A 20,517-nucleotide genomic window follows, 5' to 3' on the forward strand; every position below is an offset into this window, starting at 1 on the left:
CGAATATTTCTTATATTTTGATAGAAGTCTGAAATTGCAGTATAAAAGCCTAACTATTAAAGTGAAATGTACAGTGTACTGTTGAAAAAATACTCATCTTGGCAGCATTAAGATAGATATTCGAAGAAATGAAAGAGGTGCGCAGTCTTCATATGTAGTAAAATATTTGTCTTAGCCTTCATTTATTTGATCAAACTCTCATACTATACTTGCCATATCTCAACATGTTGTTGCTGACATCGTAACATTTTCTCTGTTGGGCAAAAGAACATGTTTAAAATGAAAAGCTCCCCACAGGAGAAACTGTAAAGCTTTGAAGAATAACCTGAAGATAAAAGGTCAGTGTCAGTCTCAAGTCAGAAACACATGTACATCTGCAAGTGTATCTATATATTTTAATGTAGCAAGTACATGTTCAATCTAACAAAACAAAAAGCATTTCACTTGCAGTTGTAATCTGTACTGCTCATTATTTCCTGCAGGAATCTTTAGGTATTTAACCCTCTATTGGTATTGAATGAAAACTTTACTTTTATTTTCTCCAAATTTCACATGGCTGCTGCCTCAAATATAGCTGAAATATGTATTAAAATTTAGCAGGTAGTTAAACCTACAGAAAATAACACTGTAGTTTTCACAGTGCAAATAAATTAATATCTTAAATTGTTTAAGGTAGCAGCAGATTTTAATAAATGACTTTAACAACTGGATATGTCAATAAAAAATTACTTATTAATATGATTATGAGGCACTGCTACACAGTAAAATTAGTAAATGAATGGTTTATCATAAAAATGTTTTTATTATTTCACATACATATCAAAAGATGAATTTATCAATTTGTGAAGGTATTTGATAATTCTCTTTCTCCTATTTTACTGATTTTATTAATTTATCACTACAATTCTACTTATATGGTTTTTATTATGTTACAAACTTCGATGTGAAGTATCTGCTAAGCAGTTGACCACCATGCACGTTTTTAGGCATGTATCTAATTCTTTCTAGTCAGCCTTTTTCTTTCTGATGTTACGTAGATACAAACTCAAGGATATAGTCTATGTTCCACTTGTAATAGAATTTAAGAAGACTGTGCAAAGAACTGATAATAATTTACAAAGAATGAATGATGAAATAAGGGATGAGTGAAACAAAAATTTCAATATCTTAAGGAAGAAGAGCAATTTTCAAATTTTCCCTTGTGTCCTTAATGAATCAACCTATTCAAGTCCAAGTCCATCACCCTCTGCCAGACAAGCCAATAATATATTAAACTATTACAAAAAATAGCTGGAAGAGTTCAAAGATCTGGCAAAGACGCTTGATGACTACTGACTAAAAGCAGTTGAAATTCTGAAAATCTAAAACAACCCCATTGAATGGATTCTCTGTTTTAAAGAAGTACTTCTTATTTATTGATTCACTTCTGTGACATTACTCATATACTTAAAATAAGAAATATTTCTAAGTATTTTCCTGGATTGGTGAGCAAGATTTCAATTAAATTACCATTTGTGTGAAATACCAAAATTATATTAAAACTCACTAATTTACTATGAAAAAATATGAAGAAAAAATGTTGCGTAGTACCTTGTGCTTCTTTTTATATTCTTAGATGCTCAGTTTTGTCTTTTCTAGTTAATGGGAAAAAAAGTTTACTGTCTTGAAATGGGATTCAGTTCAATGAAACTTACATCTTAACTAGTCATGTAGGGTTTTGTTTATGGTGAATACAAATAGGCATTTCTAGTGAACAATTCATTCCACTCTAGGGTAGCGCTCACTTTGGGGACAGTGCGATGTGTCCCCGACCAAAACCAGACAAATCTCAGTAAAATCTTTCTGCACCATGTTTCTCTTCTCCACTAGGCACAGAGAGCACACATGCTAACACCTAGCCCACACCACACAACACCAGAACAGGAACTGTACTGTGCAATAGCCGTTTAGCACGGATTTCCCTGGGTTTCCCTCAAAGTCACAGAGAACATCATAGACCACTTGGGCTGTTCACAAAAAGTGGTGTGTCAAAGAAAGATGAACCTGATAACCCAGCTGTCTGGCAATTCGTACATAAGATGAGCGGCAAGAATTTATTGTCTGTGTGCTCAAATGCTACTTTGTAAGATTAAGTAGAACAAAGTAGATGATTTTTTTAAAAAAAACAAATTTAGTAAACCTGTTACAGAGTTCCTGCACATTCGTATACCTGTGCAGTAGTACTCTGTGGGATATCCCTTACTATTCCTAACCCTGCAGAAACAAGCTTGTGGCATTTGGAAGGCCACTTAGAAGAAAGTTAAAAGGCCCTCTGCATGGTAATGGTCTTTTTTTTCCCCCCCCCCAAAATATAAACAAATAACTCTTTTGCTATTATTATTTATTTTTTGATTTGTACAATACTGTTCTCTTAAATCTCTGTTGCATTATACACTTGCAGGCACACACACAAACCCATACAGAATGTTATGTTGAGATCTTCATTAACTAGAAAGGATTAGACTCACCACTGTTACATAATATGACAGACACATAATGTTTGAAGATATGGACATATAACATATAACTTAAGTATATGGAACTCCTGACCATTTTGGATAGAAGTGCATCTTTCCAAATAATATGATTTAATTAAAGGAAATATTTATTGATTTGACTTCAGTAGAACTTGCTAAGCCGTATTCACACAAACACACAGACAGTCACGCAAGCGTGCACACTGACGTCTGTGGATTTGTCTGCCACAAGTACTGTACAATGGTTTCAGCATACAAAGAAATATTAATTTTGCTTTGGACAGTCTGGAAATACAGCATTGAGCTACTGTCATTTTAAGAGAAAATTATGCTTTTTTCAATGCAGTAAAATGACAAAAATAGAAAACAATTTCCATAAAGCAATATTTATACAAAATGACCATTTCATATAAAGTAACAGAATAACAATTTCTCTGTCTTTCTCACAAAAGAGGGTAATTTTTTACCCTAAGAATGTTAGATATTTTTTCACTTTTAATGCAAATAAAGACACTAACTTTAAAACTACCAAAGTCGCCAAACCATACTCCATATTGCCATGGAGTCTTTTCCCAAGTAATGGTAGTCAAACAGTAGAAGGACATATGAATTTCACACCAAGACAACTATTTCCTTTCACAGTTCATTGTGAATGAAGCAAAGCTGTGATGGTATCCCTTCACTGTGAACACTGACCAGATAGTTTTTCCTCTGTTTCCCATCTTTTAATCAATTATTTATCCAAGCAAGAACTGTCATTCTTATCCACTGGTTAGTTAGTCTACTTAAAAGCATGTCTGAGACAAGCATTTCGTTGAGAGCCTTTTGTAAAGCCAAGCAGACTATATTGATCACATTTCCTTTATCCACACGCTTCTCGATTCCTGACAAAGCTCTAGTAGGTTCCTGAGACATACTGACTCTGCCAGCAAATCATTTTTGTCTATGTGTTTGTTAACTCTATTTTTTTGCTACTTGCTAATAATTTGCTTAGTTCAGACACCAGGTTTTCCAGATCATCTTTTGCGCTTTTTACTAACACATATTTGTCACCTCTCAATCCTCAAATACAAAGATACTTTAGACTCCCCATCAACATCTGAAAATAAAGTACTTGCATACAAGCATTGCTGAAGTTTTCTGCAGACACCACTCTCTCTAGGAAAAAAATGTCTTTACTTAGAATTTCTTACTGCTCCTTAAAATAGGGAATAATTAGGGTAAAGTCAAGACAGCCTCCTCCTTCGATGTGTCAGTAAAGAGCCAGCACATCCTTCTGTGGCTCACCGTTAAAAAGACCCATTTATTCACCGCTCCTAGAGCGACCTTCCATTATGATACACAAGATAATTTATTTTATTTTGTTTTGACCTGATCAAGGAAATGCTTGATCCAGTAATTCTCTAGAATAAGTTCTGATCAGACATATGGTAGATGTATGATTTGACCAATGTAGACAATATTGGGATGCTTAAGAATAGTTTGCCCTACAACAGTGTGGCAGAGCTTATAAAAATAAGGACTTTGGTGCATTGTTTTGGACATAACTCTCTCTGACAATGATCTGAAATAGTCCCAAAATTAAATATACACTAACGTACTGGGAGTTTGTCCCACAGGCTGTCTGTCCATGTTCCTCATACCCTAATAACACATAGACAGCACGGGAGCAACTGGTTCTATGTTGTAGAAATATTTCTCAGTTGACATAGGCTACTGAGAAAAATATCTGTAAAATACCAGAAAAGTAATTTTTAAAAGTACAGTTACTGTAATTCCTGATTCGGTTTCATTGGAAGGAGTGTCCATTTTGATTTCTGTTAAATAGTGAAGCATTACTAGAAGAAGGAAACAACATCAAAGATTTTGATTTTAAAATTTTAAAAGGAGTAAAAAATATATATTCAGTTTTTATTTTAATATACACACCATCCAATGCAAAGGATTGATGCACACAAAATAGAATTTTGCAGGCTGTAAGGGTATTTTGGGGCAAACGTAGAACTGACATTTTATTAGGAGAACTGACTGTTCGATTTGTGTTGTATTGGGTGATAATCTGATTAGCCATGAGAGAAACAAAATATATTTGCTCTCAGATGATCAATACAGAAACAAGATTAATTTCTGCATTAAAATTATCTGTACTAACAGTCTGCCCATGCCAATATACTATTTCTAAAAATATATTTATTTTTCACGGAAAATAATTTATTTTCATTTCTTCACAGTCTGTTGTATTACCTACTGTAAAAGCATCATTTCACTCAATTCTGATTTCCAGTTTTCTGTTTTCATCTACACTTTTTTCAAACACTACCTACAGCAACTCATCCAGAATTTTATCAATATCCATGATGTCCTTAAGTTTGTCGTGATCTAAAAATTCAAAGATCTATTTTCTAATAATATGAAATGGAAACAGGCAATCCCTCACACAGACTGCAATAAATCTAAAATGAAATTTACATTAATCTTTTTGTTTTTATTATTATTGTATTTGAATCTGTTGCTAACATACCATTCAGAGAAAATGCCATATGCAATAATTAAAATAGTTAAACACATGCTTCATTTCCATATATCTCAACTGGATTAAACACTGGCTTATCTGATGACCTCATGAATATTTTCCTGAGTCAGGCCTAGGACAGGCATGAATACAAAATACAACACAAAAATTACAGTTTGGGCCACGGCAGCTCCCCTTCGTGCCTGTGTATCAGCCAAAATTTGGACACACTGTTATTTTAAGGATTCTATCTGCTTGCCCTCTGATGTTTGGTTGGTGCATATGAGTGAAATAATGCAAAGAATGGGAGAACTGTGGGATAGGATAGTTGCTCGAAGTTAGATGAAAAGGATAAAGAAACAACAATGCAAAGCTGAAGTACAAAATAAGGTGCAAAAAAACAGCCAAATTATATTAGAAAATAAAGCCATCAAGATAAGCCCATAGAAGGGTAGCAACTACTGCAAGTTGATAGCAAGTCTGTAGCAGCTTGAAGAACTGTGGAGAAAAGCAAATTCTAATAATTAGTAGTGTGAAACAGGAAAGCTGTGATTGTTGCTGACAGCCCAGCTAGTTGTTTAGATTCCAAGGAAGCTAGGATCTTTTAACCTTGCTGAAAGTGCAAGGATCAAGAAACAAAGCTATACATTTGGTGCAACCAAGATCAGCCATCTACATAACCATCTCCACAGTGCCAGCTGTGAGGCTGGTAAGCAGTAGATAGACTAAATTGACCTCCTTTCCCACTACTCCCAGATCTTGTAGCTTCCTCTCCAAATGTATTCACCCATGGTGACTCTGGAACACCTGTCAGCCAAACTGGCATGAGATTACACATAATCTTCCATTTAATAAAGTGTGGGTTATCTAAACTTGTGTCTATGCAGCACACTTCCTCACATACTCTAAGACTGAACCAGCAGGTGTTCTAAAACAGAAGAAATGAAGAACAAAAGGGGAAAAATTCTAAATACCACTTTTTAGTGCTACAATAAAAAGATTAAAAAAAAGCCAAACCAAAAAACTAAAAGCAGAGACTGTGTTCTTGAACCTGCCCCTTAATACCTTATCACTGTAGCAGGCACCAGTGAAAGAATCCAGTGTCTCTACCTTTACCACCAGCGTCCTTGTAGTAGTCCTTTGGATCACACACTACATTTCATAATCTTGATTTAGCTGTTTACAAATGACATCTTCATCTCCCAGGACGTGAACAGGAAGAAGTATGTTCAAACTATGCTGGAGGATGACTTTTCAGAAGCCTCCTCTTGAAGCAGATCACTGAATATGATCATGGTGCCAAAGGAAATAAAGCAAGCCAGAAGAATGACTCAGCAATCCTGCGGCAGGCATTCTCCCACTCATTAACTATTTCGTATGACATTAACAATGCTAAGCATAAAATACAACCCCACATGAACTGAGACTACCCAAACCTCATTGCTGAGCGCCTTTTGAACAGAATTGATGGAGTACCTCTCACCCGACTTACGCACATAGAAAATAGGGAACTCTTTATGGAGATAGAAGATGCAGGTGTGATTCCCTAAAGGTTAGATAGCTCCTCAAAACCTAACTTCCTGCCTTTTGGATTAGATAAGTACTCTTAATCACTAGGCTATTGTATTAATAGCTTCAGAAGCTACTGTATTGTATACAAAACCCAAACCTGTTAGTTTATGAGTTCTCTGAACCCTAAACAGATCTTAGGAGTGAGGTTTCCTCTTTCAAATAAATGAAAAATCTTACGTAGGAAAGAAGCACTGAAAAAACAAGTATCAACACAGCTCTGGATGTATGCAGTACCAGAAATTTAAACTTATCTACATTCATCAGAAAAAAAAAAAAAAAAAACCCACAGACTCTAAAGAACTTCAGTTCAAGGCTTTTTATTTTTTATTTTTAATTAAATAGATCACTCGCACATATTCCTAAATTCTATATGAATTTTACTTTAGCTGTTTATGTCGTATGTTTGTGTGCATGCATGTGCACTCAGGCACTGTGTAATTCAATGAACATGAGATAAGAAATATTAACCTCCTCATAGACAGCAGATAAAGGCATCATTGACGTATTCCATCTACAAATAGTGGCTACTGACAAACAAGGGATTCCTACAGCTGCAAGCTTAGGAACATTAACAGACTTCTTTCTGAAGCATTTCTTCTCAACTACAAAGTCACATACCATATTCAAATAAGGAAATCTTTATTCTGGGTGAGAAAACTCAACTGTTATTTCAGGGAAATGCAACTTAGATAAAAATAAGAAATAAAACATCCTCCATTCTTTCAGGAGCTTTGGCAGTAGCCTACCTAATCTGATACCATATAGTATCAGTCCCTTCCTAAACTACTTGACCCATTTATCAAACCTCACTCTGATTTTGATAGCAGGCTGTGGTTGTAGAAATGTCTCTTTGCAGATCTGTCCCCAGGTCCATTGAGATCTCTTTCCCTTCTGGAGCTCCTTTCAGCCATATGGCCTACAGTTGTTCCAAAATGTTTTGTTTAGTGATTCTCATTGAATTCCCATGCACAGTGCAAAGAGTAGCTTTACAAATTTCTCTATCATTCCTCACCACTGAGAATAGCTGAGTTACACTGACAGTTCTTGAGTGTTCCTTGGTACTGAAAAACAACCCTTAAGGGATGTAACTTACAGTTTTGTGAGGAATAGCTTTCAGAAGGTTCAGAGTTTTGTATGTGCAATAACAATACAAGCAGCAGGAGGGCAGTTCACCAATATAAAACAGATCTGACTCAGTGCTTTACTGAGATTCTGTCTGTTATTATTTTAGAGATTCAGCCTGACTATATTAATCAGCACTAAGAAATGGACTGCAAGATCATGTAGCTGCACTTTATCTTGACCTAGAGAGATCACCTCCAGGTAATAAAAACTAGTTTAGTTTCTTTGCCCATATAATTTCTGCCTTGCTGATAAGACTGTCAAAACCCATGTCATTTATGATTGCTACAGATGCTATTCTGAGATACACTTGTCAGTGAATCAACTGATACTGCCAATAAACACACAACAGGTGGTAAGAACTTTTACCTATACTGCCTTTTACTGCATGTCAGAAAAGCAGTGCACATGGGCAGAATATGAACTGGCTTTATTTTGGGTGAGAAAACTGAACCATTATTTCAAGAAAATGCAACATACATAAAAACAAGAAATAAAACATCCTCCATTCTCTTAGGAGCCAGTAGTCTACCTAATCTCATAGTGTGTAAAATCATTCCCTGCATACAGTCAATCTGATAAATGAACTAAACCAATTTAAAACTAAACAATGTTAAATGCAGGAGAAAACATTGTCATGGTTTGTGCTTCAAAGCCACATGAAATAATCAGAACAATAAATGAAAAAAATAAACATAGTATTGACCCCCATTTTTCTTTAAATCAGCGAGAATGGTGTGTGTCCATTCCCTTTAAAAAACAAAATTTTTCATAATTATAGGATTAAGGTAGTAATCCCTGTCTAATGCCTTGCATCTAATGCCAGCACAGGGAACAGATGCAATGAGAACATATTACTGCTAGGAGCCATTCAGACACTCTCAGACAAGAGCTGGTGATGTGTCAGTAGCATCCAAAATCCATAGGTTCTCTCTGCTCTGTGCACTGCCTACTCCCATCTCAGCCATCTCCTCTCCTCTGTGCATGCCAACACATTAGTCTGAGGATGTAAATACAAGTGATTCTTAAACTATGGTGGAGTATGAATTGGAGGAGAAAGTGTAAGAAATACTGTCAGAATCAATACTTTAGCCCAACCAGATTACATGTGTTGGTAAAAACATTCTGGAAATTCAGCTAGCAACTTCTGGCTTATCTCTTGCCTAGATTCCAATAGGTAATATGAAGTAGCAATTGATAAGTATTTTCTAATCTGGGGTACGGCTGCAAGCATCTAAGCACTGAAAACGCTATGGAAGGTATTATATACAAGAATAACATGTTTCAGAAGAAGAAAGTAATTCCCTATTTTAATTTTTTTCGGCAAAACAGAACAACCCTACTGACCCCCCAACACAAACCTTTTCAATGAAGAGATAAGAGAGTTTGAGATGCTACCGTTTAATTAGGAGAAGAGAGAAGCTCTTAACATCTTAATTCTATAAAGCAATATAGAAAACATTTTAATAATTTTTATTTTAAGCAAACTGAATGCTCTGTGAAATTACTGGCCTTAGAAATATCAGATAATCTTCCCAATCTTTAGATCCTTTTTTACTGTACTATACCTCCTTAGAACTCACTTGAAGACCTTAGTCCCCTTCTTGAATATTATAATGACCATGAATATGCCAGAAAGAGTCAGTACACGGTACTAGCACTAGTTATCTTAATTCCATTCTTTAACTTCAGGATTCCTCTAAACTTAGCAAAAACTTACATGCTGTTAACACTTCTCAAAAATCGACATGAGTGAGCCTCAGAAAAAAAAGGAGATACCTATCTAGCACATTCATACTTTTACTTCATGAATAACAGTTTGGCTTCTCTTAAGGAACTTCACCGGATTCAAAAGCTATGCACAAGCTACAAGTGCATTCCATAGCATGCTGTACAATCCTGGACAATCTTTTCTAGAGAAGGGGACTTTTCATAGTGGTGCAGCTCCCCTGTAATCCGCACATACTGGTTTTCACATGAAAACCGTGATACAGCAGTGTGTGCCTTATTCTCATCCCAGCCTGCAGCTGACATCTTTGTAGGTCAACTTTTTAACTTCGTATATCTTTGTATTTTTTTTTTATTCCTCTCCTTTTTGCTTCAACATTTACATTTAGTCTTATTAGGTACAAAGATTTATATTAGGGTTATTTATTATCTCTATCCCTCTAACGTCTGGCAGTATGAGCTTGGAGTTAGCATGTGTACAATATGTGCACTCAGACTTGAAGGTAGGAAGTGCATCTTGGTCCTACAGATACAATCTAAAAGAATCTTCAGAAAAGAAGAAAAATCTGCAACCAATGTTTAACTACATTTCTTACATTTTAAGACACTATTCATCAGATTTGGGGGAAGCTTCTTTCTTTCAAAGAAAGTTTCTTTCTTTTAAACTTCCCCCAAATCTGATGAATACTGTCTTAAAATGACATACAGGATAAGCTGAAATTTGAATGGGGTTATCACCACTGCTTTCTCTGTTCCTCCCATTATTGCCCCAGCATTTAGACACAGTCTAAATATAATGATAAATCTTATTTTTATGTACTAGTGATATTTCTGTAACACTTGAGAACTCCTAACACAAAACAGGTACACTGTGCTAAGCAATACAGCCCACAGCAACAATAACTACATAACTATATATATATACGCATGAATGTAGGTGTATATACATGTAGTGAGAACACCTGCTGAAGATCTGGTGAGGAATCAGTGACTGGCAGCGTACATAGTAGCAGGCCCACTGTGTGAAACTATGCACTGACCAAATTCCCATCAAGGTCAGGCATGCATATTCCATTTTGTCAACAACGTCTAGCTGCTTTCCAGACAGTAGCTACTCAGGTTAGCACAGCTGAGATGAGGAAACAGTTGTAGTAGATTTAAGGGGTCCTTAGGAACAACAAGTTGACTCCCACCTGGGCGTCTGACCTGTGTGTCCTACCCGTGCCTCCAGCAGCCTCCCATTGGCAACCCCTCCTTGTGCTTCCTGGGGCTCCCCATGCAGTCTGTAGAGTAAGTCCTTTGTTAAACTTATCCTGCTTAACCCCTTATGAACCTTGAGTGTCTCTCTCTACTGGTATCTGACCCTCTCTTGTCCACCTTGTGGTCACAATACACATATAAATTATATATAATATTATACACATATATATATACATGTGTGCACATGTGCACATACACATACATATATATATGTGTGTGTATATATATACACACACACATATAACCTGCAAAACTTGAGTCCTTTTTAATCGTACTGAAGGCAAAGGGTATCAAAGACTTTAAATACCTGAGCAGGAACATGACACTCACCTCACATAATCTAATTTTTCAATGTTGCTCTTACAATCAATTAAAATAGATTCTTTACTACAGTAATTCAATCCTTGTTCCTGCAATGCTAAAAAGCTGAGAATTTTTGTACTGTTTAAGAGTATTATCAAAGTACCTAAACCCTTTAGGACCACCTACAATACCAGTGGATCAGGGACTATAACGAAGTCATACTCCATAAAGATCATACCTCTGTGCATAAATAAATAAAGTTACAAATACACACACACGTACATATACATACATACATATATAAATACATATATATATATATAAAAGACTATTCAATGTATTTGCCTTCCCTGAGAAACTGTAATTGTGCATACCCACAGGACTGTTGAGTACCTGTGGTAGCATACCTAAGAAGGTGATGTATGTTTTTTATATGTTTAACATTAATTCTTAAATAGTGAAGCTCTTTTAATTTTTTATTTGCATTCTATTCAATTTTTATGGCAAGTAGCCCAGTGTACAGTTCACAGAAAGAAAAAATTCATCATATGTTCATTGGTGAAACTGATAAAGTTCGTATTCTGGGAAGAGCAGTTGGGCTCCACTGAAGAGAATGGACGTAACCTACCAAGATTTGGCATTTTTGCCTTATTTTCTGCTTTTAAAAATTTATTTTTTCTAAGGAATGTAAAAACTACAGTAAATGATAATGGAGACTGGACTCTGGAACAGTACGTTTGTGCCACAAGTGCATGTATCCTAATGTGAAGAACAGTCACAAAAAGGTACCTATAAAGAAACTATAAATAATGTGAACAGGCAAAATAAAACTCTTAATGTTCACATGCCTGACAGACCTGGCTAAAGCACTGTGTCTTTACAGTGAAAAAATAAACTGCTATGGTACAAAGCTAGAGAAAAAACAGTATGGACACAATATTCTGCATGTTATCAAAAAATCAAAGTAGAAAGACTTACCACTTCTTCATGGGTAGCACTTTCTACATTAATACCATTAACCTAAAAGCAGATATGATAGAGAGAAAACGATTTGCAATGTGTAAGCTGGCTAAAGAAATAGACATAAAGCCAAGTATGAAACAAATGTGTCTGCAGAACAAGCAAATCTTTACTGACCTGTATTATTGCATCTCCTATGAATAACATTCCTGTTTGGTCAGCTGTGGGATTACAAAGAGAGTACATTTTAATTGAAAAAGGTAGTGAAAAATAACGCTATATTGCCTTTCAGCATTTGGTTTAGCGTACTGTTTATAACAGTCATCTGAAACTGCTTTGCTTGTGAAAAATACCAGTGGCACAGCAATCAGTTACCATCCTGTAAAGCTAATAGATTCCTTCCAATTTTAAGCAAATTAAGAGTTACTTTCCATGCACAAAGAACTTATTTAATATGGAGCACAAGTGTAATTTCTCACTAATGAAGGATTTCATTAAATTATGTGGAAAGCGTATTTCACACTTTTCATTAGTCTTCTACAAAAGGAAAATAGGAATTTTGAAAACTGCTTAGCAGCTCCTTTCCCCCCAAACAAATTTACAGGGACTGCTATAATTAAAGAGGTTGTGCCTAGAATATAATACCACTCTTTAATATGAAGTTTGAGTTAGCTTTGTTCCTGAGAGTAACATAATACATTATTTCCGTGTGTGATTTGCATGTGTCCTGCCTTGCAGAATTAATGGGAACACTGTAATGAAACTGTAAGGAAAAATAATTCTGTATAGGTACAAACAATGACATTTCCAGAGGTGTACTCACTGATTTTTAAATTCCGTAATTTTTAGTGGAATTTGAGGACATTTACCTCTTGGAATTTAGTACTTAATTAAAAGCAAGGCTCTGATCCTACCAAGATTGATGTGGTTAACTTAAGTATATGAACAGTCACATATACGATTGTGTAGGACAGGATAGTGACTAGGATTGAAATTCTAGCTGAGGTAGGAGAGGATAAAGTCAAAGGGTGCAGGAGGCATGCCGTGCCCACTGTATGAGATTGAGCAGTGAACAGAGAAATACTGTACGTGTTTGTATGAGCAATAATGAAGCACAACAGAAATGGGTCAGCAGCTCAAGCAGCTGTTGTTGACGCTCCTTATACCTATGCTATATGGGTTTCAGAAGTTTTGTTTCAGACTAGTTAGTCTGGTCTCCCAGACTGAATGGTCCCACAGCCCAGGTGAGGCAAAGCTGCCTAAGGAAAGCTATTGCACAAACCTTCACTTTCTGGGATGTTGGCCCCTAAGCAGCCCATCCAGAGACGCACCAGCATCCTGTTGTTTGTGCCACACAGTGACATACTCCTGATGCCAGCAGTAGCTATAATGGGCCACATCGGCAGAAGTAGGCCTTACTTACAAGTGATACAATGGTACCTGCTATTTGAACCTCCTTACAGTGAAGCAGAACTTCAACTTCAGTTGAACAAAGGTGAAATACCAACAGAGTAAGATTTCAACCTTCTCCAGGAGGGCACCCTTAATGAAGCAGTCCTGGCCCTCCTGGATATTATTTGGTCTGTGTGGGGGTGATGGCAGGACCCACGCTCCAAATCACTGCAGCAAAGCAGCTGTAATCACACATACTTCAATGGCTGCCACTCAACTAACCTACAGGCCTCCAATATGATGAGGATGTCGTGCAGCAGGCAGTGTTGTTTCCTTGAGGGCCTCTCTTCTTGGCTTGTCTGGGAGACCAAAGCAGCTGATGTCACCACTGGAAAGATTTTAACTGGAAATGGTGACACTTGACAAAAGAAGCACAATAAAAGAGAGGTGGGGGCACAAGGAGTTTGAAAAAAAGTTCTGAAAACAACAGAACGGCCAGCAAGAAGGGAAAGCCTACTGAGCCAGGAGAGGTTTGGGTGGAAGATGAGTTGCTGGTGGAAGAGTGAATCATGAAGAGCCAGAGGCTGGTAGTTGTAACCGTCCTCCTAGTTGTTGACCTAGCCATGACCCACTACCTAATTCTGGTGCAGCACAGCCGTATAATCTTGACTCAGACTTCTGTGAAAACTGCTACATTTTGAGAAAGAGCTATAATAAAATATGCAGATAAGCATCATGCAGATAAGAAAGTCAAAATTACAGACACAGGTAAGATTGTTCTGACGGGGCTAGTTTGCAGCTGAAGATGGAAGAGGAAAAACACTGACATGAAAAGGTAGAAAATCTCAAGAGAGGAAAGCAGGGAACTGGAAGATGGTAATTCAGCAACACTGAAGATCAAATCTCTTCCAGGGAACAATGGAGGCTGAACCTTCCCCACCTGGCTGATGACTTCCAGGCCAGCAAAGACTCACTAGGTGTCCCCCAGGGGTAATGAGTACTGCAATACCAATGTATCGTGTGTATTAGCCAATATATATTACAGCTTAAGAGCACAAAGCATTTATATTCTTGCAAAGTCTCTGCACAGTTGTGTGTGCCCAGACAAAGTAACTGAGAGAAGGTGGGTTACAGGATTGATACCAAATGTTCTGTGATCTGAAACAAAACATTGAAAATAAGGACAATCAGGAGATTTGCTCCAAAAATGCAATATTGCTCCAAACCAAAACAATAATGTAGAAACCTCCATGGTTGCTGTAATGCCACTAGCTGTCATCATGGCCAGTGATGGTAGTCTGGCAAACCATCTTTGAAAGTCTCTTATTTTGATTTCAGCCAATGGTCTATAATTTAAAATCAAAGATGGCTTCTAACAAAAGTATTTTGCCCAAATCAAATTGCAAAGACGTGCGAAAAGATGCAGAAGTCATATTATAGGTTACAAGTGTATTACAAATTGATGTTATCTGAAAGACTAAACAGATACTACCCCTTTAAAACAAATAATTTTGCGACCTAGGTGAATGCCAGCTCTAAGGGAATTACTCAGTTTCTCGCAAAAATGTATAAATCTACAAAAAAAAATTGACAAGAAGCTGTGGTTCAGGGAATTAACCTAGTTGCTACTAAAATAAGAGAGAAAAAGAGAGAAAAAGACAGTTCTGTTTCTCTAGGACATATTTCAAATATTGAAGACAAGTGGATATATCATTTAAAACTTCACTGGTGTTTTCACTGGAATTATATGCTCTCTACACAACAAAAACATTTCTAACTTCAAGTAAAATGTTCCAATTTATGTGGAGTCAAGTTTCACTTGAAATAATATGTAATTTTGGTACCAATACCAATAATTTCAGTGATCTTGAACTGAACATGGCCAAAAAAAAAAAAAAAAAAAAAAAACTTTCAAAAGAAAATAAGCACAAAGTAGTTACAAGCAGAAATGTACCAGGCTTTAAAAGAACATTAAATGTATGCTGCAGCAATTAGTGTTAAAACACTTTTAGTCTTCATCTTAATTATCCTTTTTTTAAAAAAATAGCTTTAAAAGTACACTGATAAAATTCACAAATGATACTGCAGTAGGAAGAAAGCATCTGGGAAGTCCAAAGGGAATGAAGTAGATGAAATGATATGAAATTAATCAAATAAAAATTTCTTACTTTTAAGAATGTATCAGACTTGAGACACTTTCCTGAAAGCAAGTTGCCCATCATTGAAGTCACTTAAAAATTCAGAAAGAGTCATGGACTATGTGAAATTATTTTGCACTTGATGAGAAGAAAAAGGAAGTAGAAGTAATTTTTTCTAGCTTTACCTTGTTTGTGTTTCATATTCATTAGGGCTGGAGGAGAGCTGTATTAAATTTTCTAAACTTTGTAAGGTTGTGAAGCTGTAAATTTTACAGAACAGATGCTAGGGAAATCCTGACTTACCACATGTTAATTCATGCACAAATCATAGTTCCTAATACAGATTCGATTCTTCAAATAGTTTATTGTGCATATTTTCCTACATTTATCAAAATAAATATTTCCATTTAATTTTTCAAAAATTGTTAAATTCCTGAATTACATAGGAAATATACAAAGCAGTAAGTTCTCTGACACTGTATTAGTTTTGCACAAAAACATGATCAGTTTTAAGTATATGATTAGCTTCATTGACTTTACGGACCTCTCAACTCATAGGCTTAACTTTAAATATAGACATAAGTATTCACTGCATGAGGAAAATGAAAATCATTAATTAAGAAACCAGATGAAATAAAACAAAGACTGGAGAAACTGGTAACCAGAGTACAAGAGACTCCTTAAAGCTGTACAGATGTGTTTTTCCCTCCTCTCCCATGAACTAGTCGAAGTGTCCATCATGACTGTAAAGAGACACTTGGTGCCATTTGTTTTATTACTATATTTTAAGGACAAACAATTTGACATTTCTAATCAATATTTGAAAGTGGAACTCTCTTACTTCAGACATTGAAAAATACCTTGTTGGAAAAGCTTTTTAAGTGCACACATTCTTTACAGTACTATGTTAAATTGCATTTCTTTGTTTAAAGCAAAAAAAAGGTCCAAATTTCTATTCTTGAATATGAGGTTCCCTCAGCTTAGTCTTCCTCCTTTTCATATGTGTCCAGTTTATCATATAAAGAAAAGCTTTTAACTCACTCAATAACAAAATGTGTTTCAAAACACCATGTCATTATTCTAAAGCACGAGGTTGCCCACACTGTAGTAAGTAAACTACTGGTAGTACATGGGAAATTTTAGGACTTGTTTCCTCACTTCTCTCAGTGCCTGTGGAGCAGGCAGAAAAAGATGGCTTCATGTTATTGAAGTACTGTGTCTGCCTACACACCCACTTAGGAATTCACTCGTAGACCCTACATGTACACAAGCCTGAAGTCTGACACACTGCAGAAATCAACTCAATGTGAGACATGCACAGGAGAAGTGAGGTGAGACAAGTACTGGACACAGGAGCAGGTCAAGTCAGGATGTAGCACGGAGACCTTTGGAGACACCTTTGGAGAGACGATAATAGGTCCTACGTGAATGAAGGAGTGGGATATTCAGCAGTGATACAGAAAATGCCACTACCCTCCTCAACATCCCTGAATGCCTTAGTGGCAGAATGAATCTCCTGCTGACTCACAGCAGATTAGTGATTAGTTACTTTATGTGAGTAGGTTGACGAACTGTTAAAAAGCTAATGCCATCTTGCCAAACAATATTTTAGCTGGTACTCTTATAGCTGCATATGCTCTTGCTTCTACAAAGTTAATTCCAGATAAAACTGTTTTGGCCTGGAAGACCAGAAGTATTTTGAACTTGGACTATGTAAAAAACAGCATGAACTATAACAGTGTGCAGATAACATAATGACACCTACCCACCATCCAAGTATCTGTGCAAGAGCTGATCACTCTTAGATGGAGTCCTCCTCGCAATTTGGCATAGGTCACAGTCACATGCATGCAACTGACACCAGGAATTGTCTACAACACCTTTGTCATAGATACGTGCTAGCAATTGTAAACTTCAGATTTTCTTCAATAAAAGAAATACTAATAAAGTGAGTCTTTTTCTGTTCTACTCATTGGGCAGGCAGGGTCTGCACATAATAGAAGGCGGTGTTTTTCTTGTAACACTAGGAAAGTTGGTAAAGTCAGGTCATGGGAGTGGGATCATAGTTGTCTAGAAACTAAATATATGTGCATGGGTCAACATTCAACTACTAATGTTGCTGCTTTTAGCAGTAGTAATCTGGGAAATTTTAGGAAACCATGATTTATACCAAAAAAATTGGCACTTCTTTGTTTGCAAGTGAAAGGTATTATTTTGTTAGTAATTAAACATGTGCAATTATTACGACAGAAGAATCTGTGGGAGCATACCAAAAATGTTAAATCATTTGAAGAAATTAATGCAATTAATTAAGTGTGATTTAGTGTCACTCCGTGGTGATCAGAAAGCCAAGAGCACAGATGTAGGCTTTGTAGTCTAACTATGGATTGCTTGATTTTACTTTCTGTTTCCCTCCTCCTCTCCGCTGGCACATAATTCAAAATAGAGTTGTATAGCTCTTATTTATTTACTCTCTCAAGATTACTGCAGAGCTAAGAAGCTACACAAACAGAAGGTAAACATACAAAGGCAACTAGAGGGCAAATATAGGAATCTGTAAAAGCATGAGAAAGACTTACTTGACATAATGTTGCCAAGAAAAAGGGGAGAATACTATATCTAAACACAGCAAGTTCTGACTTCACATTACTATAAAATAAATCTGGGTAGTAAGCCTTTTGCCTTATCACAATAGCCCGTAATTGCATCAGATTCCAAAAGCTAAGCAGGATTAGGCTGGCTGAATACTTGGATGAGAATCCCATAAAATAACTGCTGCTGCAAAAGATGATGCTTTTTGAGTCAGTAAGTTTTGCTCAAGCCATGAATTCATTGTTAAACTAATGCCTTACCATGAGGGTAAGAGAAAGTACACTTCCAGAAGAAACTATGCTATTTGATATAAGACTATTGAACACTGGAGTTTATTTGCTCCCAATAGATTATGTGGAATTTGAGATGATTTATCTCTTTTTACACTGATAGAAATATTTGTCTCAATATTCTACCCAAATTCCATGCTAGCTAGTGACCTTAATTTCTGCCTTTATTTCACTGAGAATACCAATATTGTGATTTTCTCCATTTCTTGTAAACTACTGCTAAATAAGTTGATATTTTTTACTGAAAAGGAAACAGCTGTTGCTCTAAGAGAGATATTTACCTCAGAAGAATTACACGTATTTCTGGCTTACAAAATACACTGTTGAGTCCTTGAGTACTGCTGTTACTATCAAAGGAACATTTGCAAAGGTGCATACAGGAATATATGTAGTATTCTAATAATGAGCATATTTGTTCAAACACAACTAATTTAACATGGCATTAACATATTAAGGAAGTATTTGTTGTAAATAAAGATATCCTGGATGAAAACAGGATTTAGTATAAACTATAGTTTGATTTCCAGACGTTGATTCTTCTCAGAATTATTCTTCATACTTTATGCTACCCATATCATTTTCTGGATCTTTTTTGCTGTGAGAAACCTAAGCACTGTTTTTCTAATTCCCGGTTCCTAGAATGCAATGGGAGCTACAGTGAGATGGGAACTATAATCCCAAAAAAAAAAAAAAAAAAAAAAAAAAAAAAAAAACAGACCTCATGAGGAGCAAAGAGAATCTCACATTGAGAGCAGACAGATTTTCATAGCAGTTTTTGAAGAAGACTTAGACAGCAATTAAGAATAATAATCCTCCCAAATCAAACATGGATATCTCATCCAGAAAAATGTAACTGAGTCAGGTTCCACTGGGGGTGGGGGTGTGAAGAAATGGTGGACACTTCTAACCATATATACTTCAGATTGTTAGTGTCGTATTTACTATGGTCCTGTAACAAAAATGATTTTCTCTGTTCCAGTATTATTACCATTTTTCTTCCCTATTCTGCTTTATTCATTTCTAGCTCTGTTTATCTCTGTGATTTTCCATCTCTTTTTCTACTCATTTTCAGTGTGAGAATCCCTCACAGGCTGTTCTCTCATCCCATTCTCCACTCCATTCCCTGGAATGATCAGCAAGCTTGTAGTCAGTTCTGATACTTAAGACCATCTAAACTATTTTATGAGATCTTTTACAGAAATAGGCAGCTTAAGGGGAGATTTTACAGTTAGCTCATGATTTCAAAGCCTGCTTTATTGCTGTGAATTGCTAGAAATTTCTTTTTTCAAATGAAAAATTGTTTTAATTCTAAAAGAATCAGAAAACGTCACACAGGCAAACGTAACAGGGATGAATCTGTTTTGCAGATGGCTTTGCTTTTGACACTGGCTTTGCTTCTTCACTATTTCCCTTCAGATATTACAAGCAAAAAAGCAGGTTTTCAGAATAAATTGTTTATTAGAACATTCTACCAATAAAAGTGCTTTCCCCTATATGGCTGGCACTGAGTCCAACTTGAAAGGAAAACTACTGCAACAACAAATTCATAATATTTTTCACTGCAGACTATATCAATGGAACAAATGTTGTTTTCTTATAAACAAATACTGTTTTACATTTTATATAAGCCAAAAAATAAACGGAGGCAAATGGGTAAGTGCAATTAGCAACCGCAAAAGCATAGCAATTGGCATCAAGGAAAAGCATAAACAGGAGAAAATTCTTTCCTTAACTTTTAAAAAAATTAAAAACCCAAACCTTTTCCTGCCCTGCTGTGACTTTTAGAAGGCAGATGATATTATAACTGTCCTCTGCGTCTCTTGCCAATTTCAAAAAATACCATTTTGATACTAATTGCCTAATAACTCTGAGAGCCTATATTACTGCCAGAATTTGCCATTTTTTTTCTGATCTGGTGGGGGCAATAAGCTCTATGCATTTCAAAACATAGAAGACATGTGGAAAAGTCCTGGGGATGACTCCTTTTTTTTTAATTAAATGTGCTTTGTATATCAAAAGATATAACAGGAAAAGCTTTACAGTTCAGTTAAATTTCTGCCCGTCTATCTTTTAGCACTGACTAAAAGAAAAATTATTGAAGGCTTTTGTATGATTTTCTCATTGCAAGCAGG

The 20,517-nt window shown here is 36.0% G+C and overlaps 1 protein-coding gene across 1 annotated transcript in view; it reads right to left on the minus strand.

The window, feature by feature from the left end:
• LOC135330444 (gamma-2-syntrophin-like) overlaps nucleotides 1-20,517 on the minus strand; it is a 127,688-nt gene that overhangs the window by 74,878 nt on the left and 32,293 nt on the right. The window contains exons 3-4 of the mRNA XM_064524091.1: nucleotides 11,992-12,033; nucleotides 11,041-11,195 (exon numbers count right to left, since the gene is read on the minus strand). Of these exons, the coding sequence (XP_064380161.1) occupies nucleotides 11,041-11,195; nucleotides 11,992-12,033 (197 nt within the window). The remainder of the gene's footprint in view (nucleotides 1-11,040; nucleotides 11,196-11,991; nucleotides 12,034-20,517) is intronic.

This window comes from Dromaius novaehollandiae, chromosome 21 (genome assembly GCF_036370855.1).
Source record: "Dromaius novaehollandiae isolate bDroNov1 chromosome 21, bDroNov1.hap1, whole genome shotgun sequence".
In the NCBI taxonomy this organism is placed as follows: domain Eukaryota; kingdom Metazoa; phylum Chordata; class Aves; order Casuariiformes; family Dromaiidae; genus Dromaius; species Dromaius novaehollandiae.